Here is a 19,097-nt window from a genome sequence, read left to right on the forward strand (position 1 = left end):
TCAGTGTGAGTGGCTTTATTCTGGGGGGCAGCACCCCGTGTCCAGCTGTACCAACAAGGAGGAGGCACGGGGGCCTCTGGAATGCACGAGAGTAGAAAAACCAGTCTTGGGAGTGTGAGGACAAATCATTCCTCTTCATCCTCCTCAGCCATGCCCAGGGTCCGGGTGCCTGGGGCCCGAGCAGGCGTTGCCCGCTGGATGGAGACAATGCCGCTGAGCAAGGCGTAGCCCACCATGGCTGCCAGTCCTGCCAGCACAGATAGGATCTGGTTCCGGCGCCGGTATGGCTCCTCCTCAGTCTCTGGGCCTGCTGGTGTCTGGCGTTGTGGTGGTACCTCAGCTGAGGGTCAAGGAAGGAAGGTGTGTTAGGAGAACTAGTTCTTGGATCCCTGCCCACTCTCCCCAGGGCTGCCCCTCCCATCTGCCCCTTACCTCCATCCCAGGGGAAGTAGAGACTGAGAATGTTGGTACAATAGGCACAGAGGTTGTGCAGCCCCCGCAGGTGGACCTGCAGCTTCCCACTTGGCAGCTTGGCCTGCAGCAGCAGGGCCAAGTAGCTAAAGATGAAAGCGTCCAAGGAGGCAGGGCTGGAGCAGAGAGAGAAGGGTGGAATGGAGAACCACTGGGGCAGAAGGGGTAAAGATGGAGCTGCAGGAAGAGTCAGCCCTGGGAGGTGGGCTCTCGGCAGCAGGCGGCCACCAGGGAAGGACAGGGCACACAGTTCTAGACTTGGTATGGGGAGAGATCCCCAGGTGGCGCCAGCCTGGCCCTGAATAGGGCTCTATCCCAGGGCTGCATAAAGGGCACATTCAGTGCCCCACAGCTCTTCAGGTCCCTCCTGTGCCTGGCTGCCCTCCCACCCTACCCTTTTGTACCTCTGAGAAGGCTCTGGCCCCAAACACAGTCACACTGTCACTGGGGCCAGTATCTATCCCAGGAACCTGCTATCTGGAGCCTGAGCCAGCCCTAGCCCCAGCCCCAGCCCCAGCTTCAGCTGCTCCATATGAACCTGTATCTTCTTCCAAGCCACCCATTACCCACTTGGAGTCAGACTCACGCATCTCCAAAGAAGAACTTTTGAGAGCCCAGGCGCTGAGAGAGCAGGGTCAGACACTCCCGAGCCTCTCGGTACAGCTGTAGGGGTGACACAGGTAGGCTTGCAGCTGCGGGAACAGTGCCACCTCCCCACCTAAGCACTCCCATTCCTGGCCAGCATCCTTGGGGCTTATCTCATACAATAGCCCCCGGTCTCAGAGCTACCTCCTTCTCCAGCTCTTCCTCGTCCTCAGGCCTGTGCTCCCCAGTCAGCAGCTGTAACCGTTCCATGTACTGTCGCTGCATGCGGCCAGGCAGGAAGAAGTTGAGGGGAAAGGGCATAGCCTCTGCATACCACTTCCGGGTCACTTCCACATAGTTCTTGGTGTCTATCCAAAAAGTATGTACCTGGATTGCGTAGGCAGGAAGAAACAGGCAGGTCTGAGCCAGTGAACCTGTCTGATTCAAGGTGGGCTTCTGACCCCCATGCTGTCCTGAGTCTGTGTGTGTCTGTGTGTGCCCGACCCCTCCCCTGCTGGCCATGGATGCTGGGAGGTCTGGGCACACTCACCAGCACCGGGAGCAATTTCTCCTCCAGGAGAGACATGAAGGCCAGGGTGTCTGCCCCTTGCCGAGCTGACAGATCATAATCAGCATTGTACTTCTGTGGAGGAAATATCCATGGCGTGGACACTGGGGAGCTGCAGGGGCACTTCACCAGGGAGGAAGGAGTCCTGTCTGGTACCCCCCTCACTGGCCTCTGAGTATAGTGGAGGTACAGCAAGGAACTTTTCCTGCCAAGGCCCCCTTGCCTGGGCCCAGCCAGTAGCCTGTTGCTGTTGGCAAAAAGCCTGGGCCTTGGAGCCTGCTGGCCGTCAAGGTCCAGTGCCCAATGCAGGGAAGGAAGGAAGGCTCCACCGCAAACTAGGAGCAGCTCCCAGAATTTCCATGGAAAGCTGGAACAACGCCTGCTGACGGCAACTTTCTAACAGTAACTTCCCCAACCCAGACACCACAAAGCTAGCACAGCGGAGCTCAGATGCAGGCTGGGAATCGGTCCATGCCTCAGGAACCAGGGAAAGCCATCCTCACACTCCCTGGATCCAGGGAACCCACGCCCAGGGACCCCCCAGCTTGTTCCCTCAGTGCCCAGCTCTTGGCTATTTCTTTCACTTCATTCCATGGCCCAGACACCACTACCACATACACATTCCACCCATACCCCCAGGTCTCAGCCTGCCCTACCTTCCCAGGCTCCAGTCCCTGTTCCTCAGCATCCCCCTCCACATCCTGAGTAAGCTTTGTCCCCAGATAACCTCTTCAGCATGATCCTTAAATCTCCCTGAGCCTCAGTTTCTCCCCTGTGGAATGGGGGTAAGAATCTCTTTCTCTCAATGCCCCTGTGTTAGGAAATAATTTAGAATACTCTGGAAACTGGAAAAGCTCTGTTCACACCTAAGCAATCAGGGCAGTGGCCCTGGCCTTGCCAGGAACTTTGGCTTTTATCTGGATCCTCTTTCCAGGCCTCTCAATTCCCAGGTCCTTAACCTTTGGGAAATTAGAAATGAGGAAGAGTGTCCCACTTCTGACACTGTATTCCCTCTTGGAACCTGACCATCAATGCTAGAAGAACCCTTGGAAAACATGCTGACCCAACCCTCTAGTTTTACAAATAAGGGAGTGCACAGCCCTGAGAGGTTACGTGGCCTGCCCAAGATCACATAGTCAATGGCAGAGTAAAGAGCATAGCCCAGGCCTCCCCACTCCTCTAGTAATGCTCTTTCATCTTCTCCAACCTGGCTCTAAGCCTTGTCCATCCTGAGCCCCATATCTAGCCCAAACTAGTCCCTGAAAACAGGAAGTGGTCCTTAGAAATCTTTCTCCAGTCCCACTATCAGAGGCCAACTGCTGTCTTCCACTCTCCTTCAGCCTGTGCTCCTCTCCCTCCCTGCCTCACAGTGCCCTAAGCTCCATCTCTTGCCGACTGCTTTAATACATCACAGTGACATTGTGTGTGTCTGTGCCATGAGACTTGCTCCTTGATGCTCTGGGTCACCTGCATCTAGCATGGCATATATCTGGTGCTCAATAAATGTGTATTGTACAGAATTGACTGAACTTCTCTCACTGGCAGCCCCCTCTATCCAAGTCACCTACCTCTTTTCGAAGGTGGGTGATGATCTTGTGTGGAACTGAGATGACCTCTCCATGACTGGTCCGAAGGGCAGGCAGCGTTCCTGATATTGAGAGAGCAGTATACCAACCAGACCCTTAGCTGCCTAGTCATACATAGTTGCAACACATTCCTGCCTATCTCCTGCTCCTCCCCTTGTACATACCCTTCCTTACCCCCAAGGGATACTGGGTACCTGAAGGGCTCCGCCAGGGGTTGCTGATCTTGTGCACCTTCAGTGGAGCACCAGTAAATCTGGCATAGGTCTGCAGGGAAGGAAGCAGAAGTCAGAGAGGCAAGGCCATGTCCCCCACCGTGGTATCAAGAAGAGAAATTACATTTATTGAATACCTTATGTGCCATTCCCTATACTTAATATCTTAGTCTCAAAAAAAAAAGGGGGAGTCACTACCATTTCTATTTTACAAATGGACAACACAGGGCTGAGAGAGATTCCGGACATGTCCGTGATTACAGGACAGCCAGGAAAATCCGTTCCTCTGTCTCCTCTCTTGCCATCTACCTGGTGAACATCTATCCTCAGAAGCTTTTCCTAACCAGTATCCCTCTTCTTGGAACCACTGATAATGCCCTTCTCTTTGGCATTATCTGTGGTCTGTTCCTACTTTAACTTATACGTGAATATTTTATTATATTTATTTGCTTACCTATATGCCTTTCTGTAAACTCGAAGGGAGGAACCAAATTTTATTCATCTTTGAATGGCAATATTTAATATTTGGAAGAAATCTAATAGATGCTCTTTAAAGCAAGGAGTCAATGAACAAATGAAGCAAAGGAAGTCTGTTTGATTGCTAAGCTCTTTATACAAAGCCTGGCTGTGAGTCGTTTGGTCTAACAAACAATAGGCTCAGTAGATGCTGTTAAGTGAGGAGGAAGAGGAGAAGGGGGCTGAGGAGAAGGCAGGAATTCCAAGCTAGAGTAGGTCCCTGAGACAGTCCAGCCTAGTAAACCTCCGAATGGAGAAAAAATGCCCAAAGAGAAAGGATCTCCGCAAGGTCACAAAGCCAGTGAATGGATGAGCAAATACTAGAACCCATCACCTGAACTCCCAACCAGGCTTCTTTTCATGGCTGCATTAAGCCTAGAAAACTACAGCATAGGGCACTAAGCCCATATCGGCCACGTACGCTCTTTGACTGCCTCAGTTTCCCCCACTGCGCCCGTGCTGAGTAGCCCTGGCAAAGTTTGGATGCTTGGCTAGTTCGGCCCCCTCCCCAGTCATCAGGGCACAGCAGAGGGCGCCGGCGCCACCCCTCACCAGCACGGCCAGGCTGTCCAGGTCCACTGACGGCAGCCCCCAACCCCCTGACCAGCAGAACAGCTCCATGGGCGCCGCCATCTTGCCCGCCCTCTGTCCCGGAAACACTTCCTTGTGTGCTTCTGCCCTCCCCTGCATGGGCCCGCCCCCCGCCACCGCCCCTCCGGTCGTTGCGGGCAGGGGGTGCCTAGGGAGGTCCCCGGGGAGGCGAGGCTTCTTCTGGCCCGACTGGCAACTGAACTGCGGGGGACTGGGCCGCGGGCCTCGGGGGAGGGCGGCCGCCGGCCCATCCAGAGATGGCCCACGTAGCGGGACAGCACTGTCGGCCCGGCGCGTCTCGGAGAGTCACGGCGCCTCGGCCAAGTGGAGCCCCGAACCCCTGAAGGCGCGGCAGGCTCAGGAGAGCGGGGTCTTGTGCGCCTGGGCCAGGTCTGGGGGCTCTTGCCGAACTGCACGTGGCGTGTACTGCTCCGGGGCCCCTTGGGGCTCGTCCCCGAGCGGGGACTGCGGGGGGGTCCCCCGAGCAGCATGTTTTCCACAGCGCGTTATGTTTGGAGCAGGCCCTGCGCCGCCTGTCGCCATGGAAACAAAACAGGGGCGGTGGCGGCGGCCGGAGCGGAGGCCAGGCTGGGGCTTGGGTGGGGGAGGGGAAGAGAGGCTCGCAGGCTGTCGCATAGGTGACCGGAACTCAGGCGCCCCTCTGCTTCATCCGGGTCACGGCCCGTCCGCTAGTACCCACAGTGTTCCACAGTCTGGTCCTTGGCTCCTGGCCTGTACCCCTGGTCTTCTGCGCCTGTCCCTGGTGTCCCATTCCTCTTTCTTGGTTTCTTCACTCACTGACCACTGCTTTAGATTCTCCCTTCAGTTCCCGTCAGACGCTTCCAGACTCCCAAGCTTTCCTAGGAATGAGGGAAAATGGAGAAACAGGCACTTGTCAGGGGACCCCCACCCTAATAAAGAGCACTTGCTCCGCCAGAAGAGCAAACTTCATGTCATGTGGGCATCCCTGGGCACTATAGCAAGCTAGTTGCGGCCACTCCCTTGGCATCCTTTCCTGCCAGCTGTGGAATAATGCCCACTGCCTAGCACTGCCCTTGCCAGGGGTTCTTGCCTTCCACAATCGTGGCTTCCAGAAAACAGTAGCATTCGGTAGTGCTGTGTGCCGAGACCCCCAACGATGACTGCGGAGAGGGAGGCACCTGGGGAAGGATCATTAGGGAGAGGTAAAAAGCAGGGAGGCCTCCAGGATTCTTTCCCAGTGCCCCTGGTTCCCAGAGCTGATGATGCCTCCAGGGTGATTGGCAGCTCTTTGTTTCAGCCCCCCCTCACCCGCCTGCTGGTCCCCCCTCCAACTCTGTCCCTCCGCCCCCCGGCTCCTGCTCTCTCCGCCTAGCCTTTTCCCCTCCCAGCTGCCTGCCTGCCAGGGGTAGTGAGCCGGCTGAGAGGCATGGAGACGCAGGAACTTCGGGGGGCCCTGGCTCTTCTCCTCCTTTGCTCTTTCGCATCTGCCAGTCAGGATCTGCAGGGTAAGCCTGTCTCCATCCTCTTAGACCGCCCTCTGCCTCTTCCCCATTTGCCCTCAGCCGAAGTAGCAGAGAACATGTGGGCAAGGGGAGAGGGGAAGAGTCCAAAAATTGAGCCAGAGGAAAACGTTAGACTACCTAGAGTTGGTGAAATTATGGCCTGGTGGAGACGAGTGGGCACCGGAGAGTAGTTGGGGAGTTGGAATAGGCCAGGGTCAGGCATGAGGCCAGGGCAGAGGACTCAGGAACTGGATGCTCAGGCTGCCTGGCTGGGGAGGTTCCTGAGCATCTGTAGGCACCCTAGGGTCTGGGAGAGCAGCCTGACGATGGGCGTACTGTAGGTCCCTGGGCTTCGTCCACCTGGGCTCCTGGCTGCCCAAGGACAGGGCGGGGGTGGGGACCAAGAAGCCTGGGCTCTCCCGGAGGTCTGGTGGTGGGATGGGCCGATAGATGTGGGAGAGGTAGCTGGAGCAGATGATACAGGCATAGATTCTTTACTGGCTGGAGGGAAAACCACAGATTGGCCAGGACACAGGAGGCAGAGGAGCTGGGTCCTACATTCCCGTGGGAGATAGCCCAGATGGTGGGAGGGTCACAGCCCTCAGTGGGCAGCTGTTCTTATCCAGAGCGAGTGTGCTGCGCCCCTAGGATGGGAGGAGGGGAACTAGGGTGTGAAATGAGCCAAATCCAAGAGTGGAAAGAGAAGCTGCCTCTCATTTCTACGTTGTGGACACCAGGTGCCACTCCTGTGGGGGATCAAGCACAGCATCTCCTTTGCGCCACCTGGTGGGGGCATCTCAAATTTGCGGGGTGCTGTTTCTGTGTTTCCAAGTGAGCCTCAAACCTGCAGGTTCCCGGAAGGTAGTAATAGGCAATAATGGGGAAAGGAAGGCACAGTGCCTCTGTCCTCTGAGAGCAACAAGGGCTGAAGTTTTTTTTGTTTTGTTTTGTTTTGAGATGGAGTTTCACTCTTGTTGCCCAGGCTGGAGTGCAATGGCGCGATCTCGGCTCACTGCAACCTCCACCTCCCAGGTTCAAGCGAGTCTCCTGCCTCAGCCTCCTGAGTAGCTGGGATTACAGGCGCCCGCCACCACACCCGGCTAGATGGTTTTTTTTTTCTTTTTTTTTGTTGTTGTTTTTGTATTTTTAGTAGAGACGGGGTTTCACCGTGTTGGTCAGGCTGGTCTCGAACTCCTGACCTTAGGCGATCTACCCGCCTCAGCCTCCCAAAGTGTTAGGATTACAGGTGCGAGCCACCGTGCCCAGCCAAGGGTTGAATTTTGAGGTGACTAACGCTGCCTGGTGGTGGGGGTAGGGGATGATGTGGGCCCAGGGGAGGGCATACCTTAGCATTTGATCCCATTCTCTAACCTTGATAACCCCTGCCTGACCAGTAATTGACCTGCTGACTGTGGGCGAGTCTCGGCAGATGGTAGCTGTGGCAGAGAAGATCCGGACAGCCCTGCTCACTGCTGGGGACGTCTACCTCTTGTCCACCTTCCGCCTGCCCCCCAAGCAGGGTGGCGTCCTCTTTGGTCTCTATTCTCGCCAAGACAACACTCGATGGCTGGAGGCCTCTGTTGTAGGCAAGATCAACAAAGGTGACTGGTGGGCATCTCCTTTCTTGCAATGGTGACCTCCTTAAGCACTCTCCCTCATCCCTACTTCCCAAGTGCTTTCTCATTCTCCTTGGCCTCCACTGGGGACCAAGGTCCCATCAGGCTGTGCCCAGACATCAGGGGCACCTGGTATGGGGTGCTTACAAGGTGCTTTAAGAGCCCATGTACCAAACAATAGGGTGAGGCTTGAGTCCTGATATTTATAGGGATGGGAGGTTGTACTTGGGGATGCCTGGAGGGTGAGGCATGTCTCTGTGCCTCAGCGGTGATACAGAAAGGTCTTTCAGATCCCTGGAACAGGTCAGTGGCCACAAAACCAGCTGTCACCCTAGGAGAGGATAGAGTCATCTGATACCAATGAAGACTAAGAAAGTATTTGTCTCTAAACCAATTATTTTTTTAAATGGAGTCTCGCTTTGTCACCTAGGCTGGAGTGCAGCGGTACAATCTCAGCTCACTGCAACCTCTGCCTCCTGGGTTCAAGCGATTCTCCTATCTCAGCCTCCTGAGTAGCTGGGACTACAGGTGCCCACCACCACGCCTGGCTAATTTTTGTATTTTTAGTAGAAACAGCGTTTCGCCATGTTGACCAGGCTGTTCTCGAACTCCTGACCTCAAGTGATCTGCCCACCTTGGCCTCCTAAAGTGCTGGGATTACAGGTGTGAGCCACCGTGCCTGGCCTCTAAACCAATTTCAAAAACATTTATTGTGTACCTATTAAATACAAGGCATTGAGAGCTACATAGTAGAATTAGGGATGGGGGCCCTAGAGATGTGGTATCCAGCAGAGTTGATCCAAGGTTCAGCTGGGAGGCAGGGGGTGGGGGATAGCGCCCATACTGATCTCCCCTCCTGGGCAGTACTGGTGCGATACCAGCGGGAGGATGGCAAAGTCCACGCCGTGAACCTACAGCAAGCAGGCCTGGCTGATGGGCGCACACACACAGTTCTCCTGCGACTTCGAGGTCCCTCCAGACCCAGCCCTGCCCTACATCTCTATGTGGACTGCAAACTGGGTGACCAACATGCAGGCCTTCCAGCACTGGCCCCCATTCCTCCAGCGGAGGTCGATGGGCTGGAGATTAGGACTGGACAGAAGGCGTATTTGAGGATGCAGGTGAGCCGGGAGGAGCCTCTGAGTTCTGGAAATAGAGTTTGCACCGGCTGGGGAAGGGGTTGGTAGACCTTCTCACCTTACTCTGCTGCTATCCCCCCAGGGCTTTGTGGAATCTATGAAAATTATTCTGGGTGGGTCCATGGCCCGGGTAGGAGCCCTGAGTGAGTGTCCATTCCAAGGGGACGAGTCCATCCACAGTGCAGGTAACACACAGACTTGTTTGCTGACATTGGACCATGGGTCCTGTGACCTTTAGTGACTCCTGTCTTCTTGACCTCCCTCTCCCTTAAAACCCATTCCTTTGGCTCACCTGTTCCTAGGGTTTCTAACCCTGTTATTCCAAATCTTTCACCTGACTCCACAATCTCCAATACAGCCATCCCAGAAAAAAAGCGATCCAAGAGAGGAATTAGTTAATTGCTTGGCCTTGGCTGACCAAGAGATACTGGCCTCGAGTATTTTTTTTTTGGAGATGGAGTCTTGTTCTGTTGCCCAGGCTGGAGTGCAGTGGTGCAATCTGGGTCACTGCAATCTCCACCTCCTGGGTTCAAGTGATTCTCCTGCCTCAGCCTCCCAAGTAGCTGGGATTACAGGAGCCCTCCACCATGCCTGGCTAATTTTTTTTTTTTTTTTTTTTTTTTTTTTTTTTTTTTGAGACAGAGTCTGGCTCTGTCGCCCAGGCTGGAGTGCAGCGGCGCAATCTCGGCTCACTGCAAGCTCCGCCTCCCGGGTTCACGCCATTCTCCTGCCTCAGCCTCTCCGAGTAGCTGGGACTACAGGCGCCCGCCACCACGCCCGGCTAATTTTTTTTTTTTTTTTTGTATTTTTAGTAGAGACGGGGTTTCACCATGGTCTCAATCTCCTGACCTCGTGATCCGCCCGCCTTGGCCTCCCAAAGTGCTGGGATTACAAGCGTGAGCCACCGCGCCTGGCCTAATTTTTGCATTTTTAGTAGAAATGGGGTTTCACCACGTTGGCCAGGCTGATCTCGAACACCTAATCTCAAGTGATCCACTCACCTCGGCCTCTCAAAGTGCTGGGATTACAGGCGTGAGCCACCGCGCCCGGCCTGGTCTCAAGTCTTTTATAGTTCTCACTGGCAGCTGTCACCAGCAATTTCTCTGAGTGTTGCCCATCTGCCTAGTCTCTCTGACAGGGATGTTCAGAAGCTCTCATCTAAATAAAAGACCCACCTTTCCCAGATATTTGAGGGAGAGCTCTTGAAGAAGGGAATGGGATGGCTGGGTGTGGTGGCTCACACCTGTAATCCCAGCACTTTGGGAGGCCGAGGTGGGCTGATCACTCGAGGTCAGGAGTTCAAGACCAGCCTGGCCAACACTGTGAAACCTCCTGCTAAAAAGTACAAAAAATTAGCTGAGCATGGTGGTGGGCACCTGTAGTCCCAGCTACTTGGGAGGCAGAGGCAGGAGTCACTTGAACCCGGGAGGTGGAGGTTGTGGTGAGCAGAGATCACGCCACTGCATTCTAGCCTGGGCAACAGAGCAAGACTCTGTCTCAAAAAAAAAAAAAAAGAAGGGAATGGGATGTACTGGGGCCCTGGCCCTGCTTTGGGTCCATCCCTTCTGCCACTACCATGCTTAGGAACCGGGAGGATTTGGGTTTTGACTTCCTGTGAAGCAACTCCCTTAGAGGGCGTTTTGCCCCATGGAGGGAGCTGGCATTGCTTGTCTGCCAACTCTGCCCTCCCAGCATCCAGCACCCCATCTTTATTCTGGGGCTCCAGCGCTGTCCCTGCCCTCACCTTCCTTCCTCCTTCTCACCAGCCAGGCCTCTCTTCACTTCACCTCACCCCTCTGACTATGTTTTCTTCTCCTCTCCAGTGACCAATGCACTGCACTCCATTCTGGGTGAGTAGGCCACACTGAAGCGGAAGCGGGGAGCGGGGAGGAGGCCCCAGGCTCTGGTTGCTGCCTGAAACTAAGTCCTCTTCAGTCAGGAATGTAGTAGGTTTAAAGGCAGGGGTAGGCAGCCGTGGCAGGTACTGGCTTATTGCCCATGGAGAGCCCAGTACTGGTGCTCCAGTACTGAGCCCCTCACACCCTGGGTCCCGACAGGGGAGCAGACCAAGGCGCTGGTCACCCAACTCACCCTCTTCAACCAGATCCTGGTGGAGCTGCGGGATGATATACGAGACCAGGTTTGGGTGGGCCGGCAAAGGGTGGCACTGATTCTGGGGTGGGGTGGCAGATGTCAAGTGCTGACTCCTCCCCATCCTTCTCCAGGTGAAGGAAATGTCCCTGATCCGAAACACCATTATGGAGTGTCAGGTGTGCGGTGAGTGGGAGAGCAGGGGAGGCTCCAGATGACCGTGCCACGTTCCCCACCCGATGGCTTTGGCTTTCCCTTCTGGTGGCTTAAATAGTGACCACCGGGTAGCTCTGACTGTGTCCACTCCTCAGGCTTCCATGAGCAGCGTTCCCACTGCAGCCCCAATCCCTGCTTCCGAGGCGTGGACTGCATGGAAGTGTATGAGTACCCAGGCTACCGCTGTGGGCCCTGCCCCCCCGGCCTGCAGGGCAACGGCACCCACTGCAGTGACATCAATGAGGTGGGGGAGGGCAGAGCCCCGAAGGGTACAGAAAACTGGGGTGAGGATGTCAGGAGGCGCCCAAGAGGGTGGGATAAATGCTGGTCCGGAGGAGAGGAATCTGGAGTTTAGGAGAGGTCAGAGGCAAGAGAAATGCAGGATGGGAGAGACAGAAGACCTGGGGCAAAGACTGAAGGCCATACAGGGAAGGAGCTGGGGAAACTGCAGGGGAAGCTTGAGATGGCGACCAGGGGCATGGGGAGGGAGAGAGGGAACCCCGAGGGAAGCGGGGTGGGGACCAGGAGCACAAGGCAGTTGTATGGGGAGAGCTGCACAAAGGGGAGACCTGGAGCAATGGTTCCTGGATCACAGACAGGGACCTGAGTTTCCCAGAGGGCGGCCTGACCTCTGCCTTCTCATCTGGTCCCCAGTGTGCTCACGCTGACCCCTGTTTCCCGGGCTCCAGCTGCATCAACACCATGCCCGGCTTCCACTGTGAGGCCTGTCCTCGAGGGTACAAGGGCACACAGGTGTCTGGTGTGGGCATTGACTATGCCCGGGCCAGCAAACAGGTCAGACTGGGTAGTGTGTGTGGACAAGGAATCTTGGCCTTGTAGAGGCCAGGGGCTTCTGGGTTGGACTTGGGAACCTTGTGATGAATGGGACATGGATGGCTTTGCATTGGCTTTGGGTCTGGGCTTAATGTTGATGTTCACAGATAAGGCCATACCAGTGTCCTCTGCTGTATCTGAGGAGACCCACCATAGGTCTGGTTCCACCCAAAGTCTGCCCCTTCAGGTCTGCAATGACATCGATGAATGCAACGATGGCAACAATGGTGGCTGTGACCCAAACTCCATCTGCACCAACACTGTGGTGAGCTGAATACCCTGAGTGTATTCTGGGGTGGTGGGAATGGTAAAACCCCAACCCCCACCCCTTCTTACCTTCAAATTTCCTGCTGCCTTTCCTCCTCCCCAGGGCACTACACAGAGTAGGTGTTCACATGGACTTGGTTTGGAATACTGGTTTGCCTCTTGCTAGCTCTTTGGCAGGTTATTTAACTTTTCTGAGCCTCAGCTTCCTCATCTGAAAACTGAGGCTGTTATCCACCCTGAAAGGTTGTCATGAGAACCTAAAGGAGATACTGATATGCCTGGCATGATTGAGTGCCCAGCCCACATCCTGCAGGTGGGGCAGTGCTGGTCCTGGGTGCCTGGTGGGCTCACCCTCCTTCCTAAGATGCTGCCTCTCCACTCTTAGGGCTCTTTCAAGTGTGGTCCCTGCCGCCTGGGTTTCCTGGGCAACCAGAGCCAGGGCTGCCTCCCAGCGCGGACCTGCCACAGCCCAGCCCACAGCCCCTGCCACATCCATGCTCACTGTCTCTTTGAACGCAATGGTGCAGTGTCCTGCCAGGTGAGCTAGGCTTCAGGCGTGGAAGGAAAAGGGAGAGTCTGGGGAAAGGAGTAGGGCTATGTTTAGGGCCTGGGTTGGGGGCCTTCATAGGAGAGAGGTGGGCCTGGGCCCAGGAACTGGTTGGTGGGGAGAATAGAACCTGAAGCAGGGAAAATAGAGGGAGGAGGGGAGCCAGACCAAACTGCTAGCTCCTACCCTTTGTGTTGCCCTAGTGTAACGTGGGCTGGGCTGGGAATGGGAACGTATGCGGGACTGACACAGACATCGATGGCTACCCAGACCAAGCACTGCCCTGCATGGACAACAACAAACACTGCAAACAGGTGCAGGGAGCAGGCGGGCGAGGGGGTGTAGTGGGGAGCCCAGGCTGGGTCAGGCCAGAACTCATCCATCCTTTTCCCCTTTAGGACAACTGCCTTTTGACACCCAACTCTGGGCAGGAAGATGCTGATAATGATGGTGTGGGGGACCAGTGTGATGATGATGCTGATGGGGATGGGATCAAGAATGTTGAGGTGACTCCCCGACTGTCCTGCCCCTTGAAGCTCCTCTCCTCTCCTCCTGTCCTCTCAGTGCCTCACTTACCTCATCTGGCAGCTCTCTAGGAAGGGCCCAATACTCCAAATCAGGGAGGCAAAAACCTCGTGCCCAGGACAAGGAGGCTGGGTGGGTGGGACTGTGCTGAGCAGTTTGTCCATCACAAGGGTGTGATCTTAGAAAAGGATACAGAGACAAGGTAGGTGCAAGATGACAAGTGATTTAGGGGAGACCTGACCTTCCCCTCCCACCCCTCTGCCCAGGACAACTGCCGGCTGTTCCCCAACAAAGACCAGCAGAACTCAGATACAGATTCATTTGGTGATGCCTGTGACAATTGCCCCAACGTTCCCAACAATGACCAGAAGGACACAGATGGCAATGGGGAAGGAGATGCCTGTGACAACGACGTGGATGGGGATGGTGCAGGCCTGGGGCTGAAGGGGTGGCTGGGGGACCTGTAAGAATTTGGATCAGGTGGGGATGAAGCAAGGAAGCTAGGAAGTCTCTGTGAACTAGGGAGGCAGGCTTGTGGACACTGGCCTGGGTGAGGAGAGATTACCTGCAGCAGATGTCAATAGGAATGTGAGGTAGGGCGCAGCGTCAGGCAGAGTGTGGATTAGAGGGTGAGACAAGAAACAGGCAGATTTCCTGACCAGTTGTCCTCTGGGTGGGGAGACAAAGTTCGGGACTTTCACCAACCTAGAAGAGAGTATGGCATGTTCTAGTAACAACCTTGTGCTACCCATGTCTTCTAGGCATCCCCAATGGATTGGACAATTGCCCTAAAGTCCCCAACCCACTACAGACAGACAGAGATGAGGACGGGGTGGGAGATGCTTGCGACAGCTGCCCTGAAATGAGCAATCCTACCCAGGTACAGGGGGATGGTAAGGACAGGGGAGGGATGAGGGTACTGATGGATGAAGCCCCAGCCCTTTTGATGAGAAGTGGTCAGGTCACCCTCTTCAGAGTTATCAAGAGGAGATGGTGAGAACAGGTCCCTCTCTCTCAGACAGATGCAGACAGCGACCTGGTGGGGGATGTCTGTGATACCAATGAAGACAGGTAAGGTTTTGGTCAAGGGATGCAAGGTCTTTTTTTTTTTTTTGAGACGGAGTCTCACTGTCACCCAGGCTGGAGTGCAGTGGCGCAATTTCGGCTCACTGCAGGCTCCGTCCCCTGGGGTTCACGCCATTCTCCTGCCTCAGCCTCCCGAGTAGCTGGGACTACAGATGCCCGCCACCCCGCCCGGCTAATTTTTTGTATTTTTTTAGTAGACATAGGGTTTCACCGTGTTAGCCAGGATGGTCTTGATCTCCTGACCTCGTGATCCTTCTGCCTCGGCCTCCGAAAGTGCTGGGATTACAGGCGTGAGCCACCGCGCCCGGCCTAGGTCTTTCTTTTTGTTTTTTTGAGACAGAGTCTTGCTCTGTCACCCAGGCTGGAGTACAGTGGCACGATCTTGGCTCACTGCAACCTCCGTCTCCCAGGGTCAAGTGATTCTCATGCCTCAACCTCCCCGAGTGGCTAGGATTACAGGCGTATGCTACCAAGCCCAGCTAATTCTTGTATTTTTAGTAGAGACGGGGTTTCACCATGTTGGCCAGGCTGGCCTCGAACTCCTGACCTCAGGTGATCTGCCAGCCTCTGCCTCCCAAAGTGCTGTGATTACAGGTGTGAGCCACTGTGCCTGGCGAAATGCAAGGTCTTATAGGGGATATTTTACTTTCCTCTAGTATATCCTTTTTTTTTGAGACGGAGTCTTGCTCTGTTGCCCAGGCTGGAGTACAGTGGCGTGATCTCGGCTCACTGCAAGCTCTGCCTCCCGAGTTCACGCCATTCTCCTGCCTCAGCCTCCCAAGTAGCTGGGACTACAGGCGCCCACCACCACGCCCGGCTAATTTTTTTTGTTTTTAGTAGAGACGGGATTTCACCGTGTTAACCAGGATGGTCTCGATCTCCTGACCTTGTATTTGCCTGCCTCGGCCTCCCAAAGTACTGGAATTACAGGTGTGAGGCACTGCGCCCAGCCTCCTTTTTTTTTGAGATGGAGTCTTGCTCTGTCACCCAAGCTGGAGTGCAGTGGTATCGGCTCACTGCAACCTCCATCTCCAGGGTTCAAGCGATTTTCCTGCTTCAACCTCCTGAGTAGCTGGGATTACAGGCGCGTGCTACCAAGCTCAGCTAATTTTTGTATTTTTAGTAGAGACAGGGTTTCATCATATTGGCCAGGCTGGTCTCGAACTCCTGACCTCAGGTGATCTGCCCACCTTGGCCTCCCAAAGTGCTGGGAATACAGGCGTGAGCCACTGTGCCCAGGCCATAGTATATTCTAAATTCCTTCTATGATTTAGCCTTAATTTTCTATTGCTATTGAGCAGGAAGTCATTCTTATAGTCATCCCTCCATTCCTACTGCCAGACCACCTCACCTGGCTGACTGCCAGGGGTCTGATTGTATGGAGAGTAGGCTCCAGAGGCTCCCAGGCAGAAGTGAGGGGAAGAACAAGGAGTACTTTTAAATCCTTTATTTGGTACCTGTTCTTCTGATTAGCGATGGGGATGGGCATCAGGACACCAAGGACAACTGCCCGCAGCTGCCAAATAGCTCCCAGCTGGACTCTGATAATGATGGACTTGGAGATGAGTGTGATGGGGATGATGACAATGATGGCATCCCAGATTATGTGCCTCCTGGTCCTGATAACTGCCGCCTGGTACCCAATCCCAATCAGAAGGACTCAGATGGTAAGCCTGGGGACCCAGAGCGTGTTAGACTGGTGTTACCTTTGCCCAGGTGGAGGCAGCAAGCCCTGTTGGGAAGTGAGGAAGGGCAAGGTGGGGAAAGATGTCAGGAATGCAGGCCCAACAGGTGGTATTGTTGCCTAATGGCAGTGGCCAGGGCCTTCCTGAGCACCCAGCCTCACTCTGCCCAGGCAATGGCGTTGGTGATGTGTGTGAGGATGACTTTGACAATGATGCTGTGGTCGACCCCCTGGATGTGTGTCCCGAAAGTGCAGAGGTAACGCTTACGGATTTTCGGGCCTATCAGACCGTCGTCCTGGATCCTGAGGGTGATGCTCAGATTGACCCAAACTGGGTTGTGCTCAACCAGGTACTCGGGGCAGTGGGCTGGGCAGGTGCTATCAGACAGGGCTACTGGGGCAGGGGGCCTGGGAGGTATAGCACACCTGCATCACAGCTTTTTCTTTACTATACAACCCCAGGGCATGGAAATCGTTCAGACCATGAACAGTGACCCTGGCTTGGCAGTTGGTATGTAAGGGATATGCAGTTCTATCACTTCCAAATGGAGGAATCCTATAGGGGCAGAGAGTAGGGGAGGAAACAGACAGGGAGAACGGGCAAAGCGGCGAGAGAGAAGGCAGTGGCACAAGCTGGCCACATACATAGCAGGCATCCCTTCCCAACTTCACCCCATGATGGGCCGCCAGTAGCTTTGCTGCCCCTGACCATTATCCCACCCCCACCCCAGGATACACGGCCTTCAATGGTGTGGACTTTGAAGGCACCTTCCATGTGAACACAGTGACTGATGACGACTACGCAGGCTTTCTCTTCAGTTATCAAGACAGTGGCCGCTTCTACGTAGTCATGTGGAAGCAGACCGAGCAGACCTACTGGCAGGCTACACCCTTCCGGGCGGTTGCCCAGCCCGGGCTGCAGCTCAAGGTCCCCAGCTGCTCAGATTCCCCAACCCAGGGCCCTTTCCCAAAGCTCTCCTCTGCAGCCCCAGGGCCTCCCCCACTGCTTGACTGGGAACCCTCTTACCCAGACATCTGGCTTGGGGGCCGGCTCTCTGGGGCCCCAGGGCATTTTCATGACCGCCTTGACTCCCTTTCCCACCTGCACTTACCGACCTGTTGTCTCCCCTCACTCCAGTTCTGCAGTTGACCCACTGTCTTTGCCAATGTCTCCTAGGCAGTGACATCAATGTCTGGCCCAGGTGAGCACCTCCGAAATGCTCTGTGGCATACTGGCCACACCCCCGATCAGGTACGACTGCTGTGGACAGACCCACGAAATGTGGGCTGGCGGGACAAGACCTCCTATCGCTGGCAGCTTCTGCACCGGCCTCAAGTTGGCTACATTCGGTAAGGAGAGGGGCTGAGCCCACCTGTGGGACTCAAGCCGGGCCTGTCCTTCTTCTTTAGCTGGGACTCACCAGTGACCTCCCCATGGGTGGGGACTGCAGCCACTTCTCTCCATCTCCCTTCTCACCACGGACACAAGCACCTATGAGTGACGTTGGTGAAGTCACTCCTCCTCCATGACCCATTTTCCCCTCTGTAAAATGAGGGCATTGGGTTAGATGCCCTTTACAGTTCTCCAGAAGCCTCCAAACCCAGGCCAATTTGTGGAGGGGCACATCACATCTGGTCCCTTAGTTGGTATGGCCTGGAACCTGTCTTATCAACCTGGATAGGGATCATCTGACCTGGAAGGGATCATCATTTACAGAAGAGAAAACCAAGGCCCTGACTTCACAGGCCTCAGTTCAGCGCTTTGTCCACAACTTTGCATTTCTCTCCAACAAGTAGCCCTAGTTGGTGGAGATGAACAGGAAGGGAGGGGAAATGGGTCTGCTTAGAGGCTGGACTTTCCATGGCCAAGAGCCCAGAGTCCAGGAACCTGGGTTGGTTCCCCTTTAAGGTGCCTGGGGCTGTGGGGTGCCAGGACAGGGGATAAAAGGGGGTGGACTAGAGCCTGGGAAGAGGGTGACTTCACCCCCCAGCCCATTGTGCTTATCGTCATGGCAACCCAATCCTCGCTTGGAATGCGGCTGGTGCTTTGAGATGCAAAAGGAGCCGGACAAAGAGCTAGGGGCCCCAGGCCTGAGAAAAGCACCCCCCTTCCCTCTCCTTCCTGCCTCCCTTTTCCTCCCTCCCTTCTCTCTCAGGCCTGGTGAGCTCAAAGGGGGCTGGGGAAAAGCAAGGCCCCAGGCACGGTGGCACAGTGCCCACTGGCACCCTAGCACCAATGGACACTCCTATCCTGGAATCCTGGACAGGGTGAAGCTCTATGAGGGACCCCAGCTTGTGGCGGATTCTGGGGTGATCATTGACACATCCATGCGAGGGGGGCGTCTTGGTGTATTCTGCTTCTCCCAAGAAAACATAATTTGGTCCAATCTCCAGTATCGATGCAATGGTGAGGTGGCTGATTGAGATCAACCTAATCCTTCATGCCTCGTGGGAGAGCCACATCCTCTGACCTTACTTATTTCCCCTTCTTCAGACACCGTGCCTGAGGACTTTGAGCCATTCCGGAGGCAGCTGCTCCAGGGAAGGGTGTGAGGAGGAGGCCACCGGATTCAGAATTCAGAATTTTAGACCCTTTGGCCTTGGGGTCCATCCTGGAGACCCTGAGGTCTAAGCTACAGCCCCTCAGCCAACCACAGACCCTTCTCTGGCACCCAAAAGGAGTTCAGTCCCAGAGGGGTGGTCACCCCACCGTTCAGGGGATGAGAAGTTTTCAAGGGTATTACTCAGGCATTAACCCCAGGAAAGATGACAGCACATTGCCATAAAGTTTTGGTTGTTTTCTAAGCCAGTGCAACTGCTTATTTTAGGGATTTTCCGGGATAGGGTGGGGAAGTGGAAGGAATCGGCGAGTAGAAGAGAAAGCCTGGGAGGGTGGAAGTTAGGGATCTAGGGGAAGTTTGGCTGATTTGGGGATGCGGGTGGGTGAGGTGCTGGATGGAGTTAAGTGAAGGATAGGGTGCCTGTGGGAGGATGCCCGAAGTCCTCCCAGACCCACTTACTCACGGTGGCAGCGGCGACACTCCAGTCTATCAAAGATCCGCCGGGATGAAGAGCCAGG

The 19,097-nt window shown here is 55.1% G+C and overlaps 2 protein-coding genes across 9 annotated transcripts; one reads left to right on the top strand and one right to left on the bottom strand.

Moving 5' to 3' along the window:
- LOC100587360 (metaxin-1) lies at window positions 1–5,041 on the bottom strand. Its single transcript, XM_003259395.4, is given in 9 exon segments — window positions 1–340; window positions 433–587; window positions 1,058–1,134; window positions 1,261–1,443; window positions 1,607–1,699; window positions 3,193–3,272; window positions 3,405–3,474; window positions 4,491–4,673; window positions 4,676–5,041. Coding segments are annotated over 9 exon segments (1,401 nt in total). The 5' UTR covers window positions 5,021–5,041; the 3' UTR covers window positions 1–125.
- Window positions 5,042–5,381: 340 nt separating this feature from the next.
- THBS3 (thrombospondin 3) lies at window positions 5,382–18,823 on the top strand. Of its 8 annotated transcripts, XM_030824336.1 has the most exons (23): window positions 5,382–6,016; window positions 7,408–7,614; window positions 8,494–8,750; window positions 8,851–8,953; window positions 10,592–10,618; window positions 10,826–10,908; window positions 10,994–11,045; window positions 11,171–11,319; window positions 11,730–11,870; window positions 12,097–12,174; window positions 12,562–12,714; window positions 12,927–13,037; window positions 13,122–13,229; window positions 13,515–13,674; window positions 14,010–14,128; window positions 14,267–14,319; window positions 15,808–16,001; window positions 16,190–16,368; window positions 16,481–16,529; window positions 16,750–16,946; window positions 17,196–17,368; window positions 18,286–18,425; window positions 18,513–18,823. In XM_030824336.1, the coding sequence occupies exons 1-23, from the start codon at window positions 5,938–5,940 to the stop codon at window positions 18,569–18,571; spliced, it is 2,871 nt and encodes a 956-aa protein (XP_030680196.1). In that variant the 5' UTR covers window positions 5,382–5,937; the 3' UTR covers window positions 18,572–18,823. The 8 variants fall into 8 exon arrangements, 7 of the variants coding, with proteins under 7 accessions (XP_030680196.1, XP_030680194.1, XP_030680197.1 ...); XR_004032641.1 differs by having other exon boundaries at window positions 10,994–11,038; window positions 11,730–12,174; window positions 14,271–14,319; XM_030824334.1 differs by having other exon boundaries at window positions 10,826–11,038.
- The last annotated feature ends 274 nt before the right edge of the window (window positions 18,824–19,097 follow it).

The sequence above is a fragment of the Nomascus leucogenys genome, chromosome 12 (genome assembly GCF_006542625.1).
Source record: "Nomascus leucogenys isolate Asia chromosome 12, Asia_NLE_v1, whole genome shotgun sequence".
Classification (NCBI taxonomy): Eukaryota; Metazoa; Chordata; class Mammalia; order Primates; family Hylobatidae; genus Nomascus; species Nomascus leucogenys.